We start from the raw sequence: 21,277 nt of genomic DNA on the forward strand, positions 1-21,277 counted from the left end.
CTGTCTTCCCACTATAACATAAACTTCTTTTTGGCCGGAATTTTTGTGTTTTGTTTATTATTTTCTACCACTGAATATGGTTCCTAGCATATAATAGGCACACTCATTTTGGGTGAATGAATCTGTGCTTTAAAAAAGTACTTTATTAGGTCCATACTTTACTAAGCTTCTGGGATTTGTGTGTGTGTGTGGGGCGGGGGGGTTATTTAACATGCTGTGAAAACTGGGTCGGGAGCTGTACCTCATGCCTGTAATCCCAGCACTTTGGGAGGCCAAGGTGGGAGGATTGCTTTAACCCAGGAGTTTGAGACTAGCATAGGCAACATGGTAAAACCCCATCTCCACAAAAATTTTTAAAAATTAGCTGGGCATGGGGCCGGGCACGGTGGCTCACGCCTGTAATCCCAGCACTTTGGGAGGCCAAGATGGGCAGAGCATTTGAGGTCAAGAGTTTAAGACCATTCTGACCAACATGGTGAAACCCTGTCTCTACTGAAAAATATGCCTGTAGTCCCAGTTACTCGGGAGGCTGAGGCAGGAGAATTGCCTGAACCTGGGAGGTGGAGGTTACAGTGAGCCGAGATTGCGCCACCGCACTTCAGCATGGGTGACAGAGCTAGACTCCATCCAAAAAACAAATAGCCGGGCATGGTGGTACATGCCTGTAGTCTCAGCTACTCAGGAAGCTGAGGTGAGAGGATCACTTGAGCCTGGCAGGAGGTCAAGGCTGCAGAGAGCTCTGATTGCACCACTGCACTCCAGCCTGGGTGACAGAGTGAGACCCTGTCTCAAAAATAAGTAAATAAAAAAAATATTTTTAAATAAAATTCTCCCAAAACGGAAACTTTAAAACTTCCTCTCATCTTTCCTTACTGTTCAACATTGTATCCATGGCTACCTGACATAATATGTTTGTTAATTGACTGTCTTCCCTTCTGTGGGGTATTTGACTCAAGGAAGGTAGGGCCTTTCTTGTGTTTGTTCATTACTGTATGCTGGATGTCTAGAGGAGTGCCAGACGCATAGGAGGTGTGCAATTCCTTTATGAATGAATGACTTGAGCAGGAGTAGATGTACAGTAGAAATTACAGGTTTTGTTGTTTTTATTTTTAATACAGGTAGATCAGATGAATAAAATAGTGGAAGTTCTGGGTATTCCACCTGCTCATATTCTTGACCAAGCACCAAAAGCAAGAAAGTTCTTTGAGAAGTTGCCAGATGGCACTTGGAACTTAAAGAAGACCAAAGATGGAAAACGGGTAAAATAAGGATATATCTGTTTTGAGCCTTTATTAAATTTCTTTATCATGCCTGTCTTTTTATAGCTCATTTTGCATTTACTTGAAATCAGTGTGTTTCAGTTAACGATTTTATTGATACCTTACATAGATATTTTGTTCAGAAGTTGAGTATAGTTTGACCTGAACTATCAGGTATGGACCAGTGTTTGATTAATGGTCAGAATTATCTTTAAAACTTCATATTAAAAACTCTCTGCCTGCATTTTGAGGCAGCTGATCATATCACCATACTTGGTTTCAGCAGTAGAATTAATAAATTTGACCTTTGTTTCTCACAGCGTGGGCATGTAGTGAGGTCACAGTTAATATTGCAGCTGTGAACAGAAGTCACAATTGGAGTAAATGATTTTTTTTTAAGTTCAGTTGGTAAATTATGTCAGAAGATGATTTTTGGCTTAAGTAGTATGTGATTTTTTTCCAAGGATATTAACTGACTAGATGGTCCTTTGATAGACTTCAGATTCCTAGCTCATTGACTTGGATAGAAAAAATTTCACATCTCCAAAATCTTTAAAAGTGAGGTTTTTAAAACATTTGGTTGGTTTTAGTAATTTTCTTTTATCTGAGGACTTTTTAAAAGATACCTAAACTATGTCAGTTTAATAGAGTGAATGATGCCAATTTTGCATCTTGATTTTTTACTTTTGTTTTATAGATCTGTAAATAATCGTGTTTTTTAATTTACTTTGGTTCTAGTATTGAATGAATGTAATGTATAAATATGTGATTGAATATGACCCCCCCACACACGTACATACAGAAGTCACCTTGTGATCATAGTTTTGCATTTATAACATTTAAGAGTTGATTTTTGTTTCAGTTATTATTTTGCCTTGTATTTTAGCGACGCTGCCACCAGGTGTCATTTTCAGTGAACTGAAGATGATAGTTGATTGCCTTAATTCACCTCCACACAGCTATGGAGTCATAACTTTTAATATCAGATAATTTTCTTTAGAATATTTAAAAGCACATATATAATTGTATCTTTCAAAACTGATTTGTAAGTTATTGTGTGCTGCCATATTCACTAAAGCTATAGACAGTGCAGTTTCCAGCTGCTAAATTATGCCTATTCCCCATAAGGAAAGAACGGAAAATGCCATCGAGACCTCTTGGGCCCTTGTTTTTTCTTTATTCACATAGCTCGTTAATCATGGCCCATTTTTCATGTAACCAAAACTTAGTCTGGGAACCCTTACTAGCTCCACCAGCATTTAAAGGAGCTCCTACCAGTTTGAATTAGCATGGAGAGGAAATTAAATCTTTTTTTATGTTGTCTCTGTCTGTGATACAGGCTGCTGCTTTCTCCATTTCAGATTTATTTATTTATATTTTGCTTCTGCTATTTTTTTCCTCAATAAAACATCCCATTCCATCTCCTAAATCTCTGCCTTACAAAAACCACAGTGACCTATCATTTCTTTCAAATTGATCTATAGGTGTTACTATTTTTAGTTATTTGGGGTGGGGGCATTTCAGAAATGAGTAGATTGTCTTTTCCCTTTTAAAATTGGAAGTGGATATCTTAACATACATTTAATACATGTGAATTAACTAGATATTTATGAGATTTATTTTAGTCACACTTAGCAATTGACTTAAGCAACTTAATTTTTAAAAATATGAAATAATTATTTTGCTTTTAAGAGATAAATTTTGCAACAAAAAGTCAAATTCATAATCAAAGTTAATTACATTACAAATGGTACAGTAAGAATTTTGACTAGAGATACAAATAGATGTGCATATACTTTCATTGGCTATCTCTTTGTGGTTTATTTGTTTACTGATTTTATTTTTACTTTTAATTTTTCGTTTTACATTTCAAAAGCCCCATATTAGGGTTTTCCAATAATGAAAATACTATATATTTTTTTCCTGGTGGAGGTGGAGAATGAAGAAGACAATAAATGATGCTTTTTTTGAAGTACAGTTTATATAAGATACACATTTTAAGTGTTGAGTTTGTTTTCACCTTTGTGTACAGCAGTGTCCCCCATCTAAACCAATATGAAAGATTTCTGTCATTCCAAATCCTCTTGTGACCTTTTCTGTTATCCCACTACTTTCTGATTTCTATCATCAAAGACTAGCTTTGCTTTTTAATTGGCAAACTAAGTATAAATGGAGCCTTATAGTATTTATTGTTTAGTTTTGGGTTTTCTTCACTCAGCAAATGTATTGTTTTTGGAAAATCATCAATATTGTATGTCTCAGGAATTAATTTTTTTTTATTGCTTCAACATATTTCATTGAATGAACATGCCATAATTTATATTCACCTGTCAGTGGTCATTTGGTTTGTTCCCAGTTTGGGACTATTATGAATAAGGCTACAGGGAACATTCTTTTATACATATGTTTTCATCTCTCTGACAGCACAATCTAAGAGTAGAATTGCCAGGTCATGGGGTATGTGTTTACCTTCACAAGAAAACACCAGTTCTCCAAAGTTGTTTTATTTTATATTCCCATGAATGTATGAGGGTTCCAGTTGCACGACATCCTCACCATTTTATATGGTTTGTCTGTTGGGTTTAGCCATTCTGTAGTGGATGTGTAGTGGTTTGCATTTGCATTTCTTCATGGTTAATCCCGCCTTTGCGTACGCGTATTAGCCTTTCATATATGTTCTTCGTCACAGGTCTTTCCCATCTTTTGCTTGTGTTACTGAGTTGTTTAATAATTGAGTAGTCCTTTGTCATTAAGTTTTTTGTCACATGTATGTCAGTGTATTTCCCTAGACTGTGGCTTTGCCTGTTCCTTTCTTAATATGGTATCTTTTGATGAATAGGGAGTTTTAATATTGATGAAGTTGTATTTGTCAACTTTTTTTTTTTTGGTACTTTTTTTATCCTGAGAAATCTTTGCCATCTCCAAGTTTGTGAAGATATTCTTGTGAGTTTTCTTCTAAAAGTTTTTTATTTTTATTTTTTAGTCTGCTTTTACAGTTAGGATTCTGTGGTCCATCTTGAATTAATCTTTGAGTGTGGAACAGGGCGAAGGGGTTGAAGTTCATTTTCTTCCATATGCTTACCTAGTAGTTACAGCAGCATTTGCTGAAAGCAATTGCTTTACCCTGTTGATATGTTTTCTATTCTAGGTCTTTTCACATATGGATTTTAGAATCAGCTTGTAAATTTCTACCAAAAAAATGGTGCTAGCATTTTGATTTGGGTTGCAGTTGGGATTGCATTCAGGAAAATGGACATCTTAACAATATTAAGTCTTCCACTTTATAAAGATGGGTTATCTCTCCATTTATTTAGGGCTGAAAATCTCTCAGCAGTGTTTTATAGTTTTTAATGCAGAAGTCTTACATATTTTGTTCACTTTATTCCTAAGTTTTTAATTTTTTAGATGCTATTTTAAATGGCATTTAAAATGTATAATTTCATAATTTTTCATTTTTGGTATACAGAAATACAACTGATTTTTGTATATTGATTTTGCATCCTAAGACCTTGCTAAATTCACCTATTCTAGTACAGTTGACCCTTGAACAACACAGGTTTGAACCACACAAGTCCACTTGTATGCACATTTTTTTCCAACAAATAGAGTCAGTCCTCTGTATCTGAAGGTTCCACATCTGCAGTCAAATGTGGATCAAAAATACAGTATTCCCTGGATGTGAAACCTGTGTATGAGGGCCAACTTTTCACGTGTGTAAGGTTCCGCGTGGCCTCCTTGTAGAGCTTGAGTATGTGTGGATTTCAGTATATTTGGGGGGGTCCTGGAACCAACCCCCTGCGTATACTGAGGGATGACTGTATTTTTGTTGTTGAAATTTGATAGGGCTTTCTACTTAAACAGTCTTATGCTCCATGAATGAAGACAGTTTTGTTTTTTCAATTGTATGTCTTTTTTGCTTTTTTAATATGAGTGGCTTTTGAATATTGTCATGTTTTTTCTGCACGTATAGAGATCATCGTATGATTTTTCTCCTGTTTTGTGGTAAAATACATTAATTTTTTGAATGTTAAGCTCCACCTTGTGATAACCTACACTTGGCCTTGATATACTGTTCCCTTATATATATTGCTCAGTTCAATTTGCTAATCTCTTGGTAAGGAATTTTGTTTCTGTGTCATTAATGGATATTTGTCTAACATTTTATTAATAAAACCATCACTGGGGTTTGATTTTAGGATTGTGCTGGACTTGTGAAACTATTAGGAAATATTTTTTCTTGATTTTCTGAAAAAATTTGTATATGATTGGTTGGCATTATTTCTTTTGTAATGTTTAGTAAAGGTCATGATGAAACCATCAGAACCTGGAACATTTTTTGTTAGAAGGTTATTTAACTATAATTTATGTTTTTTGATGAAAATATGGTTATCCAAATTTTTTCAAGTTAGTTTTGGTAAGTTGTATCTTTCAAGAAACTTTTCTTTCTCACGTAAATTGTTGAATTTGTTGGCAGAAAATTATCAATAATATTTTACTATAATTTTTTTAAATATCTAGAGAATCTGTAGTGATAGTCTCTCTTTTATTCCTGATATTGGCCATTTGTACTTTCTGTTTTTTCCCCAAGTAGTCTTGCTCAGGGTTGATCAAGTTTATTAATCTTTCTAGACAACCAGCTTTTGACTTTGTTGATTTCTTTTTTTTTTTTCTTTTTCTATTCTTGATCTAGTTTCTATTCTGTTTTTTGCTCTTCATTATGTCCATTTACTTGGGTTGAATTTACTCCTTTTTCATCGTCTTAAAGGTGGAAACTAGATGATTGATTTTTAAGCCTCTTCGCTACTATAGAATTTAATGGTATAAATTTCCCTCTAAGCACTGCTTTAGCTGCATTCTGCAGCTTTTTATATGTTTTTGTTGTTGTTGGTTTTTCTTTTCTTTTTTTTTTTTTTAGACCGAGTCTCGCTCTGTTGCTGGGCTGGAGTGCAGTGGTGTGATCTTGGCTCACTGCAGCTTCCACCTCCCAGGTTCAAGCAACTCTCCTGCCTCAATCTCCCAAGTAGCTGGGACTACAGGCAACCACCACCACGCCCAGCTAATTTTTGTATTTTTAGTAGAGACAGGGTTTCACCATATGACCAGGATGGTCTCTATCTCTTAACCTCGTGACCCACCTGCCTTGTCCTCCCGAAGTGCTGGGATTACAGGCATGAGCCACCACACCCGGCCACTTTTTATGTGTTTTAACAGTCATTCTGAAATGTTTCTAACTTGTGATTTCTTCTTTAACCTGTCATTAGAATTTTGTTACATAATTTCAAAATATTTGAGGATTTTCTAGATATCTTATTCAGTTCTAGTTTAGTAGCAGTTTGGTCACAGAACGTGATTTCAGTCCTTTAAAATTGAGACTTGTTTTATGGCCTAGCATCTAATGTGTCTTTGTGAATGTTTTATGTGTGCTTGATAAGAATTGTATTTTGTGTTTGTTTGGTGTAGTGGTCTCCAACTATCAATGTAGATCAAATTGTTTGATATTTTTCTTCATGTCTTTTATATCTTTGTGTGTATTTGTGTATATTCTGTCAGTAATTGAGAGAAGAGTCTTCATTGATAAGTTTGGATTTGTCTTAGACTCCCTTTGTAACATTGCTTTATGGTTTTTGAAGCTTTGTTAATAGGTATATGCATGTTGGATATTGTTATGACATTGATAAATTGACCCTTTTATCATCCTGAAATGTCCCTCTTTGTCTCTAGTCATGTTTGTCTTTAAGTCTGCTTTGTCCGATATCACTATAGTCTTACCAGAGTTCTTATTGTTGATATTTTCATGGTGTGTGTGTGTAGATATAAAAGATATGAAGAAAAATATGCAACATGTGTATACACACACACACACCCACTTTTACCCTTTTACTGTAAACCTGTGCCTACCTTTATATTTAAAGAATTATTTTTGTGTCGTGTGCAACATATGGTCAGGTCGTTTTTTAATCTAGTCTGATAGTGGTTACCCCATTATTCAGAGATTTGGGTTTAAGACTGTTGTCTTATTTGTGTTCTGTTTGTCTTTCCTGTTCGTTGTTTCCTATTCCTTCTTTCCTGCCTTTTGCTGGGAGGTTTGTTGAATACTTTTTGGCATTTTATTTTATCTCCTGTATTGATTTTTTTACTTATTCCTCTAGTGTCATGTTTAGTGTTCCTTTTATAATATGCACCTTTAACATTACTTTACCTTCAAATAATAATATATTGCTTGTTAAACAGTGTGATAACCATGTGATTCTATCTACCTCTTGTGCACTTGTATTATTTTGCATGTTAGAAACTTCACAACACATTGTTGGCTGTTTAAATAAAAAATAGATTTAAACACACAAAAGAAATTTAAAAAGACATAAAATAAGGATAATAGATCTTTTATATTTATCCTCATATTTGCTCTTTTCTGGTGTTATTCATTCCTTTTTGCAATTCCTAGCTTCATCTCGTTATTATTTCTTCAGCCTCAAGACCTTCCTTTAACTTTTATTTTGTAATGAATAAGTTATCCTGATGAATTCTCTCAGCAGGTGTTGATCTGAAAATACTTGTTTACCTTTATTTTTTGGAAGATATTTTCAGTGAATATAGAATTATAGATTAACTTCTTTCTTTCAGCGAAAGAAAAAGATGTTACGATATTGCTTAAAGATGTATTGACTTTTTTTCTGGATTACACTGTTTCTGTAGAGAAGTCAGTGCTTATTCTTAGCATTGTTCCCCTGCATCTAATATTTTCCCCCTCTTCCCTCTGGCTGATTTTAATGTTTTCTCTTTGTTTGATTTCCACAGTTTGACTATTTACCTAGGGATGATTTTCTTTTTATTTATTCTCCTGGGAGTTCACTGAGTTTCTTGGATCTGTGGGTCGATCTCTATCATCAGTTTTTGAAAATCCTCAGATACAGTCTTGCCAAATATTTGTTCTGCTTTCGTCTTTCTTCTAGTTCTCCAGTGATGTGTATGTTACAGTGCTGAATATTATCCCAGAGGTCTCTGTCTGGTTTATTCATTCTGTTTTCTGTTTGTGTTTTTAATTTGGATAATTTCTTTTTCTATCTTCTCGTTCACTGATTTCTTTTTTTGCCTTGTGCTGAGTCCAGTCTGCTGTTGAATCCATTAAATGGATTCATGTGATGTTATTGTTATTTTTGAGACAGGTTCTCACTCTGTCACCCAGGCTAAAGTGCAATGGTGTGATCATGGCTGATTACAGCCTTGACTTCCTTGGCTCAAGCAGTTCTTCTACCTCAGCCTCCCAGGTAGCTCGGACTACAGGAGTGGTACAACCACCATACCCAGCGATTAAAATTTTTTGTAGGGACGGGGTCTGGCTATGTTGCCTTGGCTGATCTTGAACTCCTGGACTCAAGCAGTCTTCCCACCTCCACCTGGGCGTAGAGACATGAGCCCAGCCTATATTTTTTAGTTCTAGCATTTCTATTTTGTTTTAAATATAGTTTTTCTCTTCGGGAATTCTACATCTATTCATATGTTGCCCACTTTTGAACTAAATTGTTTATTTATCATAATTTATCAGAAGTAATTTATCATAATTATTTTAAAGTTCCAGTCTGCTATTTTCAACATCTGCACCATTTATTTATGTGTATCTTCTATTGGGTTTTTTTCTTTTCATGTGATTGTGGACGTCATTTTTAAAAAATGTTTGTAATTTTTAAATGTGTGACAAATTTTCTTTGCTTAAGAACAGTTAAAGATGGAAGTGAATCATTTTCTCTCAGAAAGAGGCCTCTTACTCTGTCAGGCCCCTCATGTGGGGCTGAGTTGATCTCTTTTGTAGCTTAGCTGATTCTGGGCTTTGCTTGTTTGACTTAGATTCTGTTCCCCGCTGTCTTCATATGTTTTGAGCTGGGATAAGGACATTCCCTTCAGCAGTGTTTGTGTCTTTAGAACCAGGGAAAATCTAGTGGTCTCTATACATTACTGCCCAGTCAGCAGCCCCAATCCTAACTCTCTGTGCCTGGGAGATCGCCTTCCTCCTGCTGTACTGCCGCATCCTTCTGTCTGTCCACTCCTGGCCGTCAGAAGTTGGTTCAGACTTGGGCTGGAGTCTTCTCGCTCATCTGTGGCATGCTTGCGACTTCTTCCACTGCAGGTCTCTTCCAGGAGAGGCTTTTCATTTTGTAGAATTCAGGGGATTTTTATTCCAACTTTGGATCCTCAGACAGCTCTCTGATGGGTCTTTAAAAGGCAGTGATTTTGACTTATTAGAGAAGGAACAATCATCTCACACATTTCTGCATTGTAACAGAAGTCAAAGTCTGGTGATGCTATTCTTAATAAATTCAATATTTATAGAGGTTTTAAGGGTTATAGTATTATCTGTCAAAAAATGAGTTTTCAGGAAATCTCAACACACATTAATATATTATTACATAGATTTTCTAAAGGGAAGCATACATAATTTTCTCTTTTTCACCATGAGCAGGTAGGGTTAGGCCAGTGCATTTTTATGTAGAACATCCTTGGTGTCATTGCCATAGCTTTCTTGGGCTGCTGTTGCTGAAGGAAGTGTAACAGGTGCTGCGGGTGCACAGTTAGGCAGGAAAGAGGCTCCCAGCCAGGGTGAGCAGGGGCATGCGTGCTCTCTGTAAAAGACAAGAGAGAAAATGCTTTCAGCCTTGTGGGCCTCTGTTGCATATTTTTTGTTTTTGGTTGCTTGTTCTTACAACCTTTGAAAACAGAAAAACCGTTTGTAGCTGGAGCTGTAGAAAACCAGGCTCTGGATCAGGCCATAGTTTACTGACCCCTGGGCTAAATGATCTTTATAGCCATTTTTGGTCTCAGAATTATGTTGAACTGTAACTACCATGCATTTGGGATAGTAATGTGTGAAAAGGCAGAGGATTTAACTATGAAGTGTCCTTTTTAATAAAGGCCTCAACATATATATTTACACATATTTGAAATTAAATTATGTGAGTGTTCACGTATTCCACCAAATTTAGAGAAAGCCTTTCATCTTCTCTCTTGCAGGAGTACAAACCACCAGGAACCCGTAAACTTCATAACATTCTTGGAGTGGAAACAGGAGGACCTGGTGGGCGACGTGCTGGGGAGTCAGGTCATACGGTCGCTGACTACTTGAAGTTCAAAGACCTCATTTTAAGGATGCTTGATTATGACCCCAAAACTCGAATTCAACCTTATTATGCTCTGCAGCACAGTTTCTTCAAGAAAACAGCTGATGAAGGTACAAATACAAGTAATAGTGTGTCTACAAGCCCCGCCATGGAGCAGTCTCAGTCTTCGGGCACCACCTCCAGTACATCGTCAAGCTCAGGTCTGTGCTGCTGCGGTTAGATTAGGCTTGGGAATGTTTTGTGTTTTCTTTATGAAGTGGGATTATTTTAAAGTGTTGATTAAATTTGTTAATAGAGTGGGGAGCAGTTACTTTACTTAAATCTGTTCTTTGTAGTTAGTAGTAAATTCATCTCCCCCAAAGCTCCAATATTTAGTTACGCATGTAATAAAATCTGCTTGGCAGTTGGAAATCTGTTTACTAACCAGCATTTTAAATTACTTCTTAAATGGAATTTTTGTCCACATTGCTTGAGTTTTCCCCTACCTTAACCAGACTTCATTGTATTTTAGTTCAGTGGTGGACGAGAGAGAACCTGGTTTTAGTCAGAGAATATGAGAACTTTGTGATATACTTTCAAGTTAATATTAGAGATTTTGTATGTGTGTGTGTGAGTACTTTCAGTTTTACTGGTGTAGCTTCAGAGTATAAATTTGAACAAAATGAATTTTAAACTCACAGTTGTATTGTTTTGTGTTGTGATATTTCAGGTGGCTCATCGGGGACAAGCAACAGTGGGAGAGCCCGGTCGGATCCGACGCACCAGCATCGGCACAGTGGCGGGCACTTCACAGCTGCCGTGCAGGCCATGGACTGCGAGACACACAGTCCCCAGGTGAGCTCGCACGTGGTTCATTTGCTTGTGTCACCTGCCATGCTCAGGTGGAGCAGCACTGGATGCCAGGTGCCTTTAGAATGACCGTATCATTTACCCTAGAGGTTCATGACGTTCTCCTGTCTAAGAAAATGTCAGTATTTATCATAGAGAAGCACATTCTTGCAGTTTTCCTCCTCCTTGTCTAGAAGTGGCTAACACTTATTGGGGACATAACAGTTGTTGTTTTGAACAGTTTTTTTCCTGTGTTTACCTCGTTTACCAAAGCAGCGTTTTGAGCCTCATGCTTTTTTGATTCCCATTTTACAGTGGAAACTGAGACTTCATGGGCTGAGTAAATTTCCCTGGGTCATGATCTTAATGACTTGACTCTGCTTCCTCCAATGATTTTTTAGCACTTATAGTCCTGGATTCTGAATCAATTTCTGGTTTGATTTTAGCCTTTTTGTTGTTGTTTTGTTTGTTTTCTGTTTTTAAACTTGTTGAAGAGGATCTAATTAAGTACTTTTTCAAAATTGGAGTGAAGCAGATGGTGATGGTAAAAATATTTAAATAATCTAATAAAGTTGTAAGTTGGTTCATACTGAGTTTTGCGTGATGGTGTTTGAAGGTGAGAGGCCAGTGTAGTATTTGATGGTTGAGTAAACTGCTGTTGATTAAGAGTACTCTCCATTCTTGTGACTAGGGCAGCTGAATGGTGCTGGAGAAAATCCCACATGCAGCTGTTTGTCAGCACTGTTAATACTCACCAACCTCTGCTGGGCAGTCTTACATGTTTTCCAAGTTGTCCCATCCTCTCCTATTCTCTTTAATAATTGTTTCAAACTTTTCTACTCTTAGAAACCTTTGCCCTCCCCTTCTCTGTTCTTACCCACTCTTTGCTTTGTAAGGAAAAGAGTCTTTAGACAGGAATTCTCTCTGCTTTGTAACATTGAATACATGATCCTGCCTATGTGTGCACTGTCCACTTCTCCTCAACCCCTTTTTTGTTAGAAGCAATGTGTTTCTTTTTGCCTAAGGCCAAGCCCGCTCATTGCCCTGATCCCCTCTCTCCTGCCATCATGGGGACTTTGCCCTTTGGTCTCCCTCAGCTCCGGTGTCTTCACTCTCGCCTCTTTTGGCTTTTTCTGTTGATCAGCATTTCCTCATCCTCAGGCCTCTCCCATCTTAAGCAGCACCTTTGCGTGTCCCCCTTTCTTTCCCTATACTTCTGCTACCTGTGGTCTTTGTCTCTTTACTCTGAAGACCTCTTTGCCTGTTCCACTTAGGTCCTGCCCTCCAGCTCTCCTGCCGGTGTCAGCGGTGACCTTTATTCATGGGTCGAATGGACACCCTAATGCTATCTTTCTGCATTCTACAACTTCATTTGGCAGTGTTGACTTTTCCCCACTCTTTGAAACACTCACTGCTGGTTTCCTTGGCAGGATGTTCTTCTTTCCCTCCCCCACCCCCTTTTCTCTGCCCTTTCCTTCACTGTCTCTTTCGTTTTTTTTCTTCTACCCAGCCCTGAAACCTGGATGTTCCTCGAGGCATGACCCGTGTCCCTTCCCTACTCCCCTTAATGTTTCCTGGATGATTTCAGCCACACCTGCCAGGGCCTGCAGTCACCATCTTCATGCTAGTTGCTCCTAAGTCTTGACTTCTGACTTAGACTTCACTTCTGAACCCCTAGGGCCTTTCTAATTGTTTCCTATAAATGTCACCTTGAAAGTCTCAACAATATGTGCACACACAGCACATAAACTGAAATCATCATTTTCACTTCCTTCCCAACTCTTCTACTTTTGCCATTCTTTGTAAAAATGGCCCTAAATTTACCCATTTGCTCAAGTCGTAAATTTGGGGGCACTCCTCTCTCCCTCTTTCCCCACACTGAATCGGACAGTAAATTATCTGGATTCACCACATCTTAATACGTTTTTATTCTCCACCTTTCACTTTACCTCATTGTTAATGACTTGTCTTACTAGAAAGAGTCTTGGAGTATCTAAAACGGTCTTGGAGTGTCTTAATTCCTTTCACCTGTCAGCACCGTTATCTTCCCTGCAGCCAGGTGAGCTTTCCTTAAAGCGGTCTGTTCTTGCTATTTTCCCTACTTTTTTTTTTTTTTTTTCCACTGAGACGGAGCCTTTCTCTGTCTGTCGCCCAGGCTGGAGTGCAATGGAGCGGTCTCTGCTCATTGCAATTTCCGCCTCCCTGGTTCAAGCGAGTCTCCTGCCTCAGCCTCCTGAGTAGCTGGGATTGTAGACGCACATCACCATGCTGGCTAATTTTTGTATTTGTAGTAGAGACGGGGTTTTGCCACGTTGGCCAGGCTGGTTGTGAACTCCCGACCTCAGGTTATCTGCCCGTCTCAGCCTCCCAAAGTGTGGGCCGGCCTGTTTTTTCCCTACTTTAAACCAGTTTTGACTTACCCTTCTACCCGAAATGAAATGTAGACTTCTTATCAAGGCATCGGTGCTTTCCAGGATCTGGTCCCCACCGACGCCATTCTTTCTCCTCTTCACTCACCCTAGTCACACTAATTTATTTTTCACTTTGTGTAATATGCCACATTCTCTCTTTCTTTTCTCACATTTCCTGTGCTCTCAGCCTGGAACACTCTTTTCCTCCTCCTTTTGTTTTGATAACTACTATTTATGCTTCAGGTCTTAAGTATCACTACTCCCAGGGGCTCTCTCTAAATCTTTAGACCATCCGCCTGTCTTGTCTTCTTCCCTTTCTTTCTTCCAGATCTATTCCATACCGCAAACACATACAAGAGTAGCATAAGACACCACGTTCTTCCCACCTGGATTTCACAGAGGTCAAGATTTTGCTTCAAATCCTTTTTTATTACTTAATTTTTGAGTGGTTGATATAGTCACATGGTTTTAAAAATAAGTAAATATAAAAGGGAATTCAGCGAAAGGTTTTCCTTCCTTCCATGCCTTCTAGTCCCTCAATTTCTAAACCAGTGTTATTAGTTTATTAGTTTTTTGTATACTTTTTGAGATATTTTATACATATTCAAGCAAATACAAATACATATTCTTCATTCACCCTTTGTACACAAAAGGTACCATACCAGGCAAACGCTTTCAGAACATCTTGGTTTTTCTAGTCTTGACATATATTTTGGAGCACTCTCTGTATATCAGTAAATAGAGAGCTTTTTCATTCTTGTATATATTTGCACAGTATCCCGTTGTTTAGATATTCCATAAGTCTTTTCACCATTCCCCTATTGTTTGTTTATTCATTTTTTTATTTATTTTTAGAGCTAGGGTCTTGCTCTGTCACCCAGGCTGGAGTGCACTGGTGCCATCACAGCTCACTGCAGCCTTGAGCACCTGGGCTCAAGTGATCCTCCCACCCCAGCCGCCTGAGTAACTAGGACTACGATCGTGTCCCACCACACCCTGCAGTGGGGTCTCACTGTGTTTCTCAGGCTGGTCTTGAACTCCTGGGCTGAACTGATCCTCCCACCTCAGCCTTCCAAAGTTCTGGGATTACAGGTGTGAGCCGCCTTGGCCACCAGTCCCCTATTTATTAATGGACATTTAGTTCATTTCCAACCTTTTTTACTATTTACAAATGGTAGTTTAATAAATAACCTGTACGGTAGTGTCCCTTCTTATCCACGGTTCCAGTTATTCAGTCAATCACGGTCCAAAAATATAAAGTGGAAAATTTCAGAAACAATTTGTAAGTTTTAAATTCTGTTAGGAGTAGCACGATGAAATCTCATGCTGTCTTACCCTGGACGTGACTCATCCCTTCGTCCAGCGTGTCCACACAGTAGATAAGTTACTTTGCTTTGTAGCCATCTAGATTATCAGATCAAAAAACATAGTATATAGAGGGTTTGGTTCTCTACAGTTTCAGGCATCCAGTGGGGATCTTGGACTGTATCTCTTGCAGATAAGGAGGCACCACTGTACATGTCTCATTCACACATAGACATTTTATCTGTGATACAAATTCCTGAAAGCAGAATGACTGTTTCAAAGGGTAATGTGATTTATAATTTTGATAACTATTGCCAGATTGCCCCCCATGTGATTTTCTAATCCAGTAACTTGATTAACTTCATATAAAAACCATATAGTATTTTCTGAGAACTCACTGCCAACTTTTCTACTGATTGTTTTCAGTAGTATCTCTTAAAAGTTTAGTTCTCAGACCACCTTCGTTGAATAAACACTTAACAATTTATGCCAGCCACTGGTGATAGAGACTGAGCCTTTTGCCTTCCTAGAGCTTACAGTGACACAAGTAAATAAAATGAACATGAAGAAAAATGGCAAGTAGCATTAGCTCTTAAAAAGAAAATAAGGATAATTTGGTAGAGAAAGACTATTTGTTAGATAGGAAGTATTAATTTAGAATAGGCCAAACTCTGATATAACAGATAGATCCCCAAAATATGGTAGCTTAAAGAGTACCAAGTTTCCTTCATTTTTGTGCAGCAGTCCAGAATAGGTGTTCAGGTTAGTGGCTGGGCTGTCTTCCAGGTCCTGATCTCCTACCATCTTGTGGTTCCACCCTGCCCTAGGGCCTAGTTGTCTACTGTGTCCAGCAGGCAGAAGGACTTGGGAGGTATATTATCTTGTGTGCCAGGCTAGCAGTGACATACAAGCTTTCATTCACATTCCATTGACAGCTTAGACATACGGCCATCACTAAGTACAAGGGAGGCTGGGAAGTGTTGTGTAGCCATGTGCTCAGGAACGAGAAGAATATTGTGCACAACCAGTAGCTTCTGCCACAGTAGTTGAGGCAACATCAGCCAGAGTGGTCAGGGAAGGCTCTGGAACTGAAGCGATGAAAAGGAGACATCCAAGCAATAAGAAAATCCAAGTAATAAGAACATTTCTAGGCAGAAGGGAGCAGCGTGTTACTAGTACACTGAGACATTTGAGAGATTTTGACCCAGGGGAGGAATGGAAGGCAGGTCTTCTTTGTTTGGAACTCAGGTAGCCAGGGATAGGATGGGTGGAGAAAGAGGTTAGAGAAGTGGCATTGGCCAGATGATGCAGATCGTTGTATCCATTTAGGATTGTTTTGTTTTTCTAAGTGCAGTGAGAAGTCATTAAAGGATTTTAAATAGGGAAGTGATTGGATTTGTGTTAAGAAAAGATTGTTCCTGCTACCCTTTGGAGAACGGCAAGGATGGAAACAAGGAGTTCATTTAAGGGGCTGTTGTGTTAGCGTAGGCAAGAGATGATGGGGATGAAGAGAAGAGGCCAAATTTGGAATCTATTTCACAGGTAGACTCATAAGTTCTTGCTCATGGGTTGGACAGAGGCATTGTTGAGCAGCTAGGTAGATAGTAGTCCTTTATTGAAAGAAGAAAGATGGAGAGAGGAAGGACATGAGGGAAAAGTAAAGACTTCCTTTTGGACCTGCCCAGAATACTATCCAGCCCTTTTCAGGAAATATTTGCTGACCCCTGGCATAAACAGTGCTCCCAAGGAAGGACAGTGGCTAGTGAAATAGATGAACCTATTTAAGGATATAACTTCCTAAAAATTGCAGTTTTCATGATGAAATTTTTTGCCCTTGAATGTATTTGGGATTTTGTGTTATAAAACTGTCTAACACATTAAAAGTTTCAAAAACCCTTTCCCCCTGATTAATGTGATGCTAGTTTGTTAGTGTCATGGCTTTTGATGGAAGATTAAAGCTTGGAAACAGTCCTCTGAAAAATCCTTTTAAAAATCTCTTCTTTCAGGTGCGTCAGCAATTTCCTGCTCCTCTTGGTTGGTCAGGCACTGAAGCTCCTACGCAGGTCACTGTTGAAACTCATCCTGTTCAAGAAACAACCTTTCATGTAGCCCCTCAACAGAATGCATTGCATCATCACCATGGTAACAGTTCCCATCACCATCACCACCACCACCACCATCACCACCACCATGGACAACAAGCCTTGGGTAACCGGACCAGGCCAAGGGTCTACAATTCTCCAACAAATAGCTCCTCTACCCAAGATTCTATGGAGGTTGGCCACAGTCACCACTCCATGACATCCCTGTCTTCCTCAACGACTTCTTCCTCGACATCTTCCTCCTCTACTGGTAATCAAGGCAATCAGGCCTACCAGAATCGCCCAGTGGCTGCTAATACCTTGGACTTTGGACAGAATGGAGCTATGGACGTTAATTTGACCGTCTACTCCAATCCCCGCCAAGAGACTGGCATAGCTGGACATCCAACATACCAATTTTCTGCTAATACAGGTCCTGCACATTACATGACTGAAGGACATCTGACAATGAGGCAAGGGGCTGATAGAGAAGAGTCCCCCATGACAGGAGTTTGTGTGCAACAGAGTCCTGTAGCTAGCTCGTGACTACATTGAAACTTGAGTTTGTTTCTTGTGTGTTTTTATAGAAGTGGTGTTTTTTTTCCAAAAACAAAGTGCAAAGCTGCTTGAATCAGAAGGAGATTAACACACTGAACCGCTACAAGAGGGCAAAGCTGACTTTTTTTTTTTTGTTTTTAACTTGAAAAGATTGCAAAGGGACATTGAAGTGTTTAAAAGAGCCATGTCCAAACCCATCTTCATGGATAGCTCAGAGGTATCCTCTTTTTGCTCCCCTATTTTAACTTGCCACATCCCAGTCACAGTGGGGTTTTTTTGTCTTTCTATTCAGCAAAAGTTAATGTTCAGATGTTGGTCTTGGTCATTTGCCAACTAATTTTAAACTGCACATAATTTGCATAAAGGGCCCCATGAGGGTGTTTCTTTTTTTTTTCTTTTTGTCCCCCCCACCCCCATCCCCTTTTTTTTGTTTTGTTCTGTTTTGTTTTGGGTGGGAGGGTGGGAAATTTGGGTTTTTAAGTCCTCTAAACACACTTGGGCACGGAAATGCAGTACTGTAAGGAAGAGGGACCTCCAGCTTCCACAAACACCATCTTCAGCTGTATGAAAGGGACGGTTGTGTTGAAGTTTGTCAGGCGCAGTAAGCATGCTGAGTGGCGGGGATCAGAACTCTCCTATCTGAACCTACTGAGGAGCAAAGCAGCAATTCCATGGGACCCTGTGGCTGTCCTGTTGGGGAGGCCGCAGGAAGATAGGATGGAACGTGACTGGTCTCCTCACCAAGGTGCACTGAGAAGCAATCAACGGGTCGGTCGTGGCCAGTCCTGGGGAGGTCTGAGTGGTGGTCTTTGGGATAACCTTTGGCCTTATGGATTTGGACTCGAAATTAGAAGAGCCTACCATTTCAGATGCAATCACTTTTGGACATGCTTTTGCAGACAGTCCTTAATGCTGAAAACACAGAGAATGGGTAATTCAAGAGGCCTTTCTTTTAAAATAGACTTTTGTGACCCACTAATTGTAAGGTATTGCAAGGTCACTTTGCGTGTGTCATAAAGTTGACTTCCTTATTGGTTGAAGGTCACAGAAGTAGTGGTTTGCTTTGATGGAAATAGCTACAGCTGTGTCCCTTCCTGCTTTTTACTTTTTCTTTTGCTTTTTCTCGGCACGTGGTATCTCCACCATTTCTTCTGCACAAAGATGTCTTCTGTTCATCCTGAACATTTTTAAAAAATGCAGAATTTTATGTGACTGCTTTTTTGCCTCACAATTATGCTGTGAATTTTACAAAAATTTATTTTCTTTTTTGATAATTTATTGTACCAAAGCTGTTTTTATAGCACATAGATGTCTGTAACCAATAATGTAGCAGTTCTGCACTTTGACACAAGGTGTAACTAGACCATTTTTAAATGTCAGTTGAAAATTATGGCTGTACTATTGCTTAAACAAAACTGGAACTGTTGTTGAATCCATAGCCAATACATTTACAGCAATCTGTGTACTGAACATAATAGATTGACATCTAATTCAAGATTACAACATCTGTTACATTCTAAGTGTGTTCAGGCTTCTGAAGGTAAAGGGACACTGGATCCAGAAGCTATGGAACCAGCAGTTGATTCTTGTATTCCTGATTAACCTACTTGTAAACTTGAAAGCAAGACCTTGATTGCACCAACAGGTCCAGAGTATGAGCGCAAGTAAAGCAGAACTCTCATGCGTGACCTGAGCAGACAGGCTGGTATTTAACAGGTGCCTCGTGTTGAGATTACGCTGCCTTAATGTAACACAGTCTGGCAGTTGCTAAATTTGTGTTCCCATTTTAAATTGACCAATTTTGGGGTGTGACACTTTTGAGCGGTTGACTTGGGAGAATGAAGATAAGTAATTTACCTGTCCAGGATCAAAAGAAGCCTAGAAAAGAAGCAGTAATCTACCTCTGCCGATAACCTGTTTAAGATGACTCAGCAGAACACCGCGTTTCATTCTATTGGTCAATTCCATGTGGCTGACTAGGTCAATTTTTTTTCTGAACAAAAGCAGGTTTTTATATGTAAACAGTGAGAAAAGAAAGGCTAAACACTATGTAAATGTGAATGGAAACTTGGAAATACTCGTTTTTATAAACTACAAAATTTTTGTTGTTTATCAGGAAATCCATATTTATTTTGTAATTAACTGTCAAGCCTGTGGATGATTTTTTTGAACTTAGTAGTTCATAAAGGTTTACAGTGAATAAAAGGATATCATCTTGAGTATAGCAATATCAAAAGGAATTCAGTAGTTACTGCTGTTTAGGAATATAAGGTTAAGATATCATATGGGTCAGGTCATTTTTTTTTTCTGTGCTGGTTGCCACATCTTAGCAAGCACCAAAAAACTAAAGCAGTTTTTAAACCGATATTTACATAAAATCATAAAATCCAATGCTTCTGCATACTGTGTTATGTTACAGTCCAGTTTTGTGTGCTTTACTACACAGTTTGGTTACAGGACTTCTGTGCATTGTAAACATAAACAGCATGGAAAAGGTTAAATACCTGTGTTCAGATTGTAAGATCTAGTCCGGACTTGCTGTGTATATTGTAACGTTAAATGAAAAAAGAACCCCCCTTTGTATTATAGTCATGCGGTCTTATGTATGATAAACAGTTGAATAATTTGTCCTCAGACTCTTTACTATGCTTTTTTAAAATTAATTTAAGAAAAATGTAAACATAGTAAAAATCTTCCTATGCAATTAACCTGGTCCAGGTCTGGTAGGTATACTATCAAAGTTGAGTTAAATGTGTAAAAAGGAAACTATTTGAGATACATTGACATAGGCATCAGCAATCTCTGAAAGTAAAAATTGGAGGTTTAACAGATCATTTTGATTTTTCACATTGATTTTTTTATTTGAATGTTTACATAATTTTGTGGTTCAAAATGCTCATATTTTAGTTGGTAGCATTTCAAATGGATGTGAGGGTCTGATGGTTTTCTCTGATATGCTTTGACGTGCTTGGATGAAGGAAGGAATACGAATACTCACTCTTCCTTCCCCAAATCCTCGTACGGGGACATATCAGAATTCTGGAATTCTTGCCACTGTGGTTCAGTTGCTAACCTAAAGTCTTCTCTTTTTACAAATTCACCTGCTTCAGTATATATTAAGGTGGCTTTTGAAAGGCAAGATACTTATTTAAAAGTTAAGCGTGAGTCTGTAAAATTAAGGTTGGTTGCGTAAAGTTGAAGTTAACCACATGTAAGAAAGGAAAACTTCCATTAGTTTTCTTCTTAGGGTGTGGGAATTTTACCTAGGCACATGGATATTGGGCTGAAAAAAAAAACGACATTTTTATTTAAAACTACATGCAAAAAATCATGAAGTAATTATGTTAGGCTCACAGGTGACCATTGACTTTGCCCCTGTACTGCTTCCCAGCTTTTGTGGTGTTGAACTTTTCTGTTCTTCTAATAGGGAGATACATAATCAAAATACACACGAAGACAAGATAGCAGGCACTCAGTTCTAGGCCAGTTTCTCAGTTTCCTTTGGGCCTGCCTTTATTTTGATAGCTGCAGAATACCAGTTCAGTTGCGATCCGGTGCATTCTGGGTGGTATCCCCATAGACAGAACACAAGTTCAAGACTCATTTTTATGTCCATTTTTATGGTGGTAGACTGTATGTAATAGACCAGATGGTTCATTCCAAATACATGACTTGGTCTTAGTGCCATATATGAAGGAAGTTTGAAAATGTAATGGGGACAA

General features: G+C 38.4%; 1 protein-coding gene across 18 annotated transcripts in view; it reads left to right on the forward strand.

Annotated features, from left to right (window-relative positions):
- The window catches only part of DYRK1A (dual specificity tyrosine phosphorylation regulated kinase 1A), a 148,853-nt gene extending 128,664 nt beyond the window's left edge, over nt 1-20,189 (forward strand). For all 18 annotated transcript variants that reach the window (XM_063720897.1, XM_063720896.1, XM_054542516.2 and 15 more), the window contains 4 exons: nt 1,119-1,259; nt 10,266-10,572; nt 11,082-11,206; nt 16,923-20,189. In XM_063720897.1, the coding sequence (XP_063576967.1) occupies nt 1,119-1,259; nt 10,266-10,572; nt 11,082-11,206; nt 16,923-17,543 (1,194 nt within the window). In that variant the 3' untranslated portion in view covers nt 17,544-20,189. The remainder of the gene's footprint in view (nt 1-1,118; nt 1,260-10,265; nt 10,573-11,081; nt 11,207-16,922) is intronic.
- Nucleotides 20,190-21,277: the final 1,088 nt, after the last annotated feature.

Source organism: Pongo abelii, chromosome 22 (assembly GCF_028885655.2).
Source record: "Pongo abelii isolate AG06213 chromosome 22, NHGRI_mPonAbe1-v2.0_pri, whole genome shotgun sequence".
Lineage (NCBI taxonomy): Eukaryota > Metazoa > Chordata > Mammalia > Primates > Hominidae > Pongo > Pongo abelii.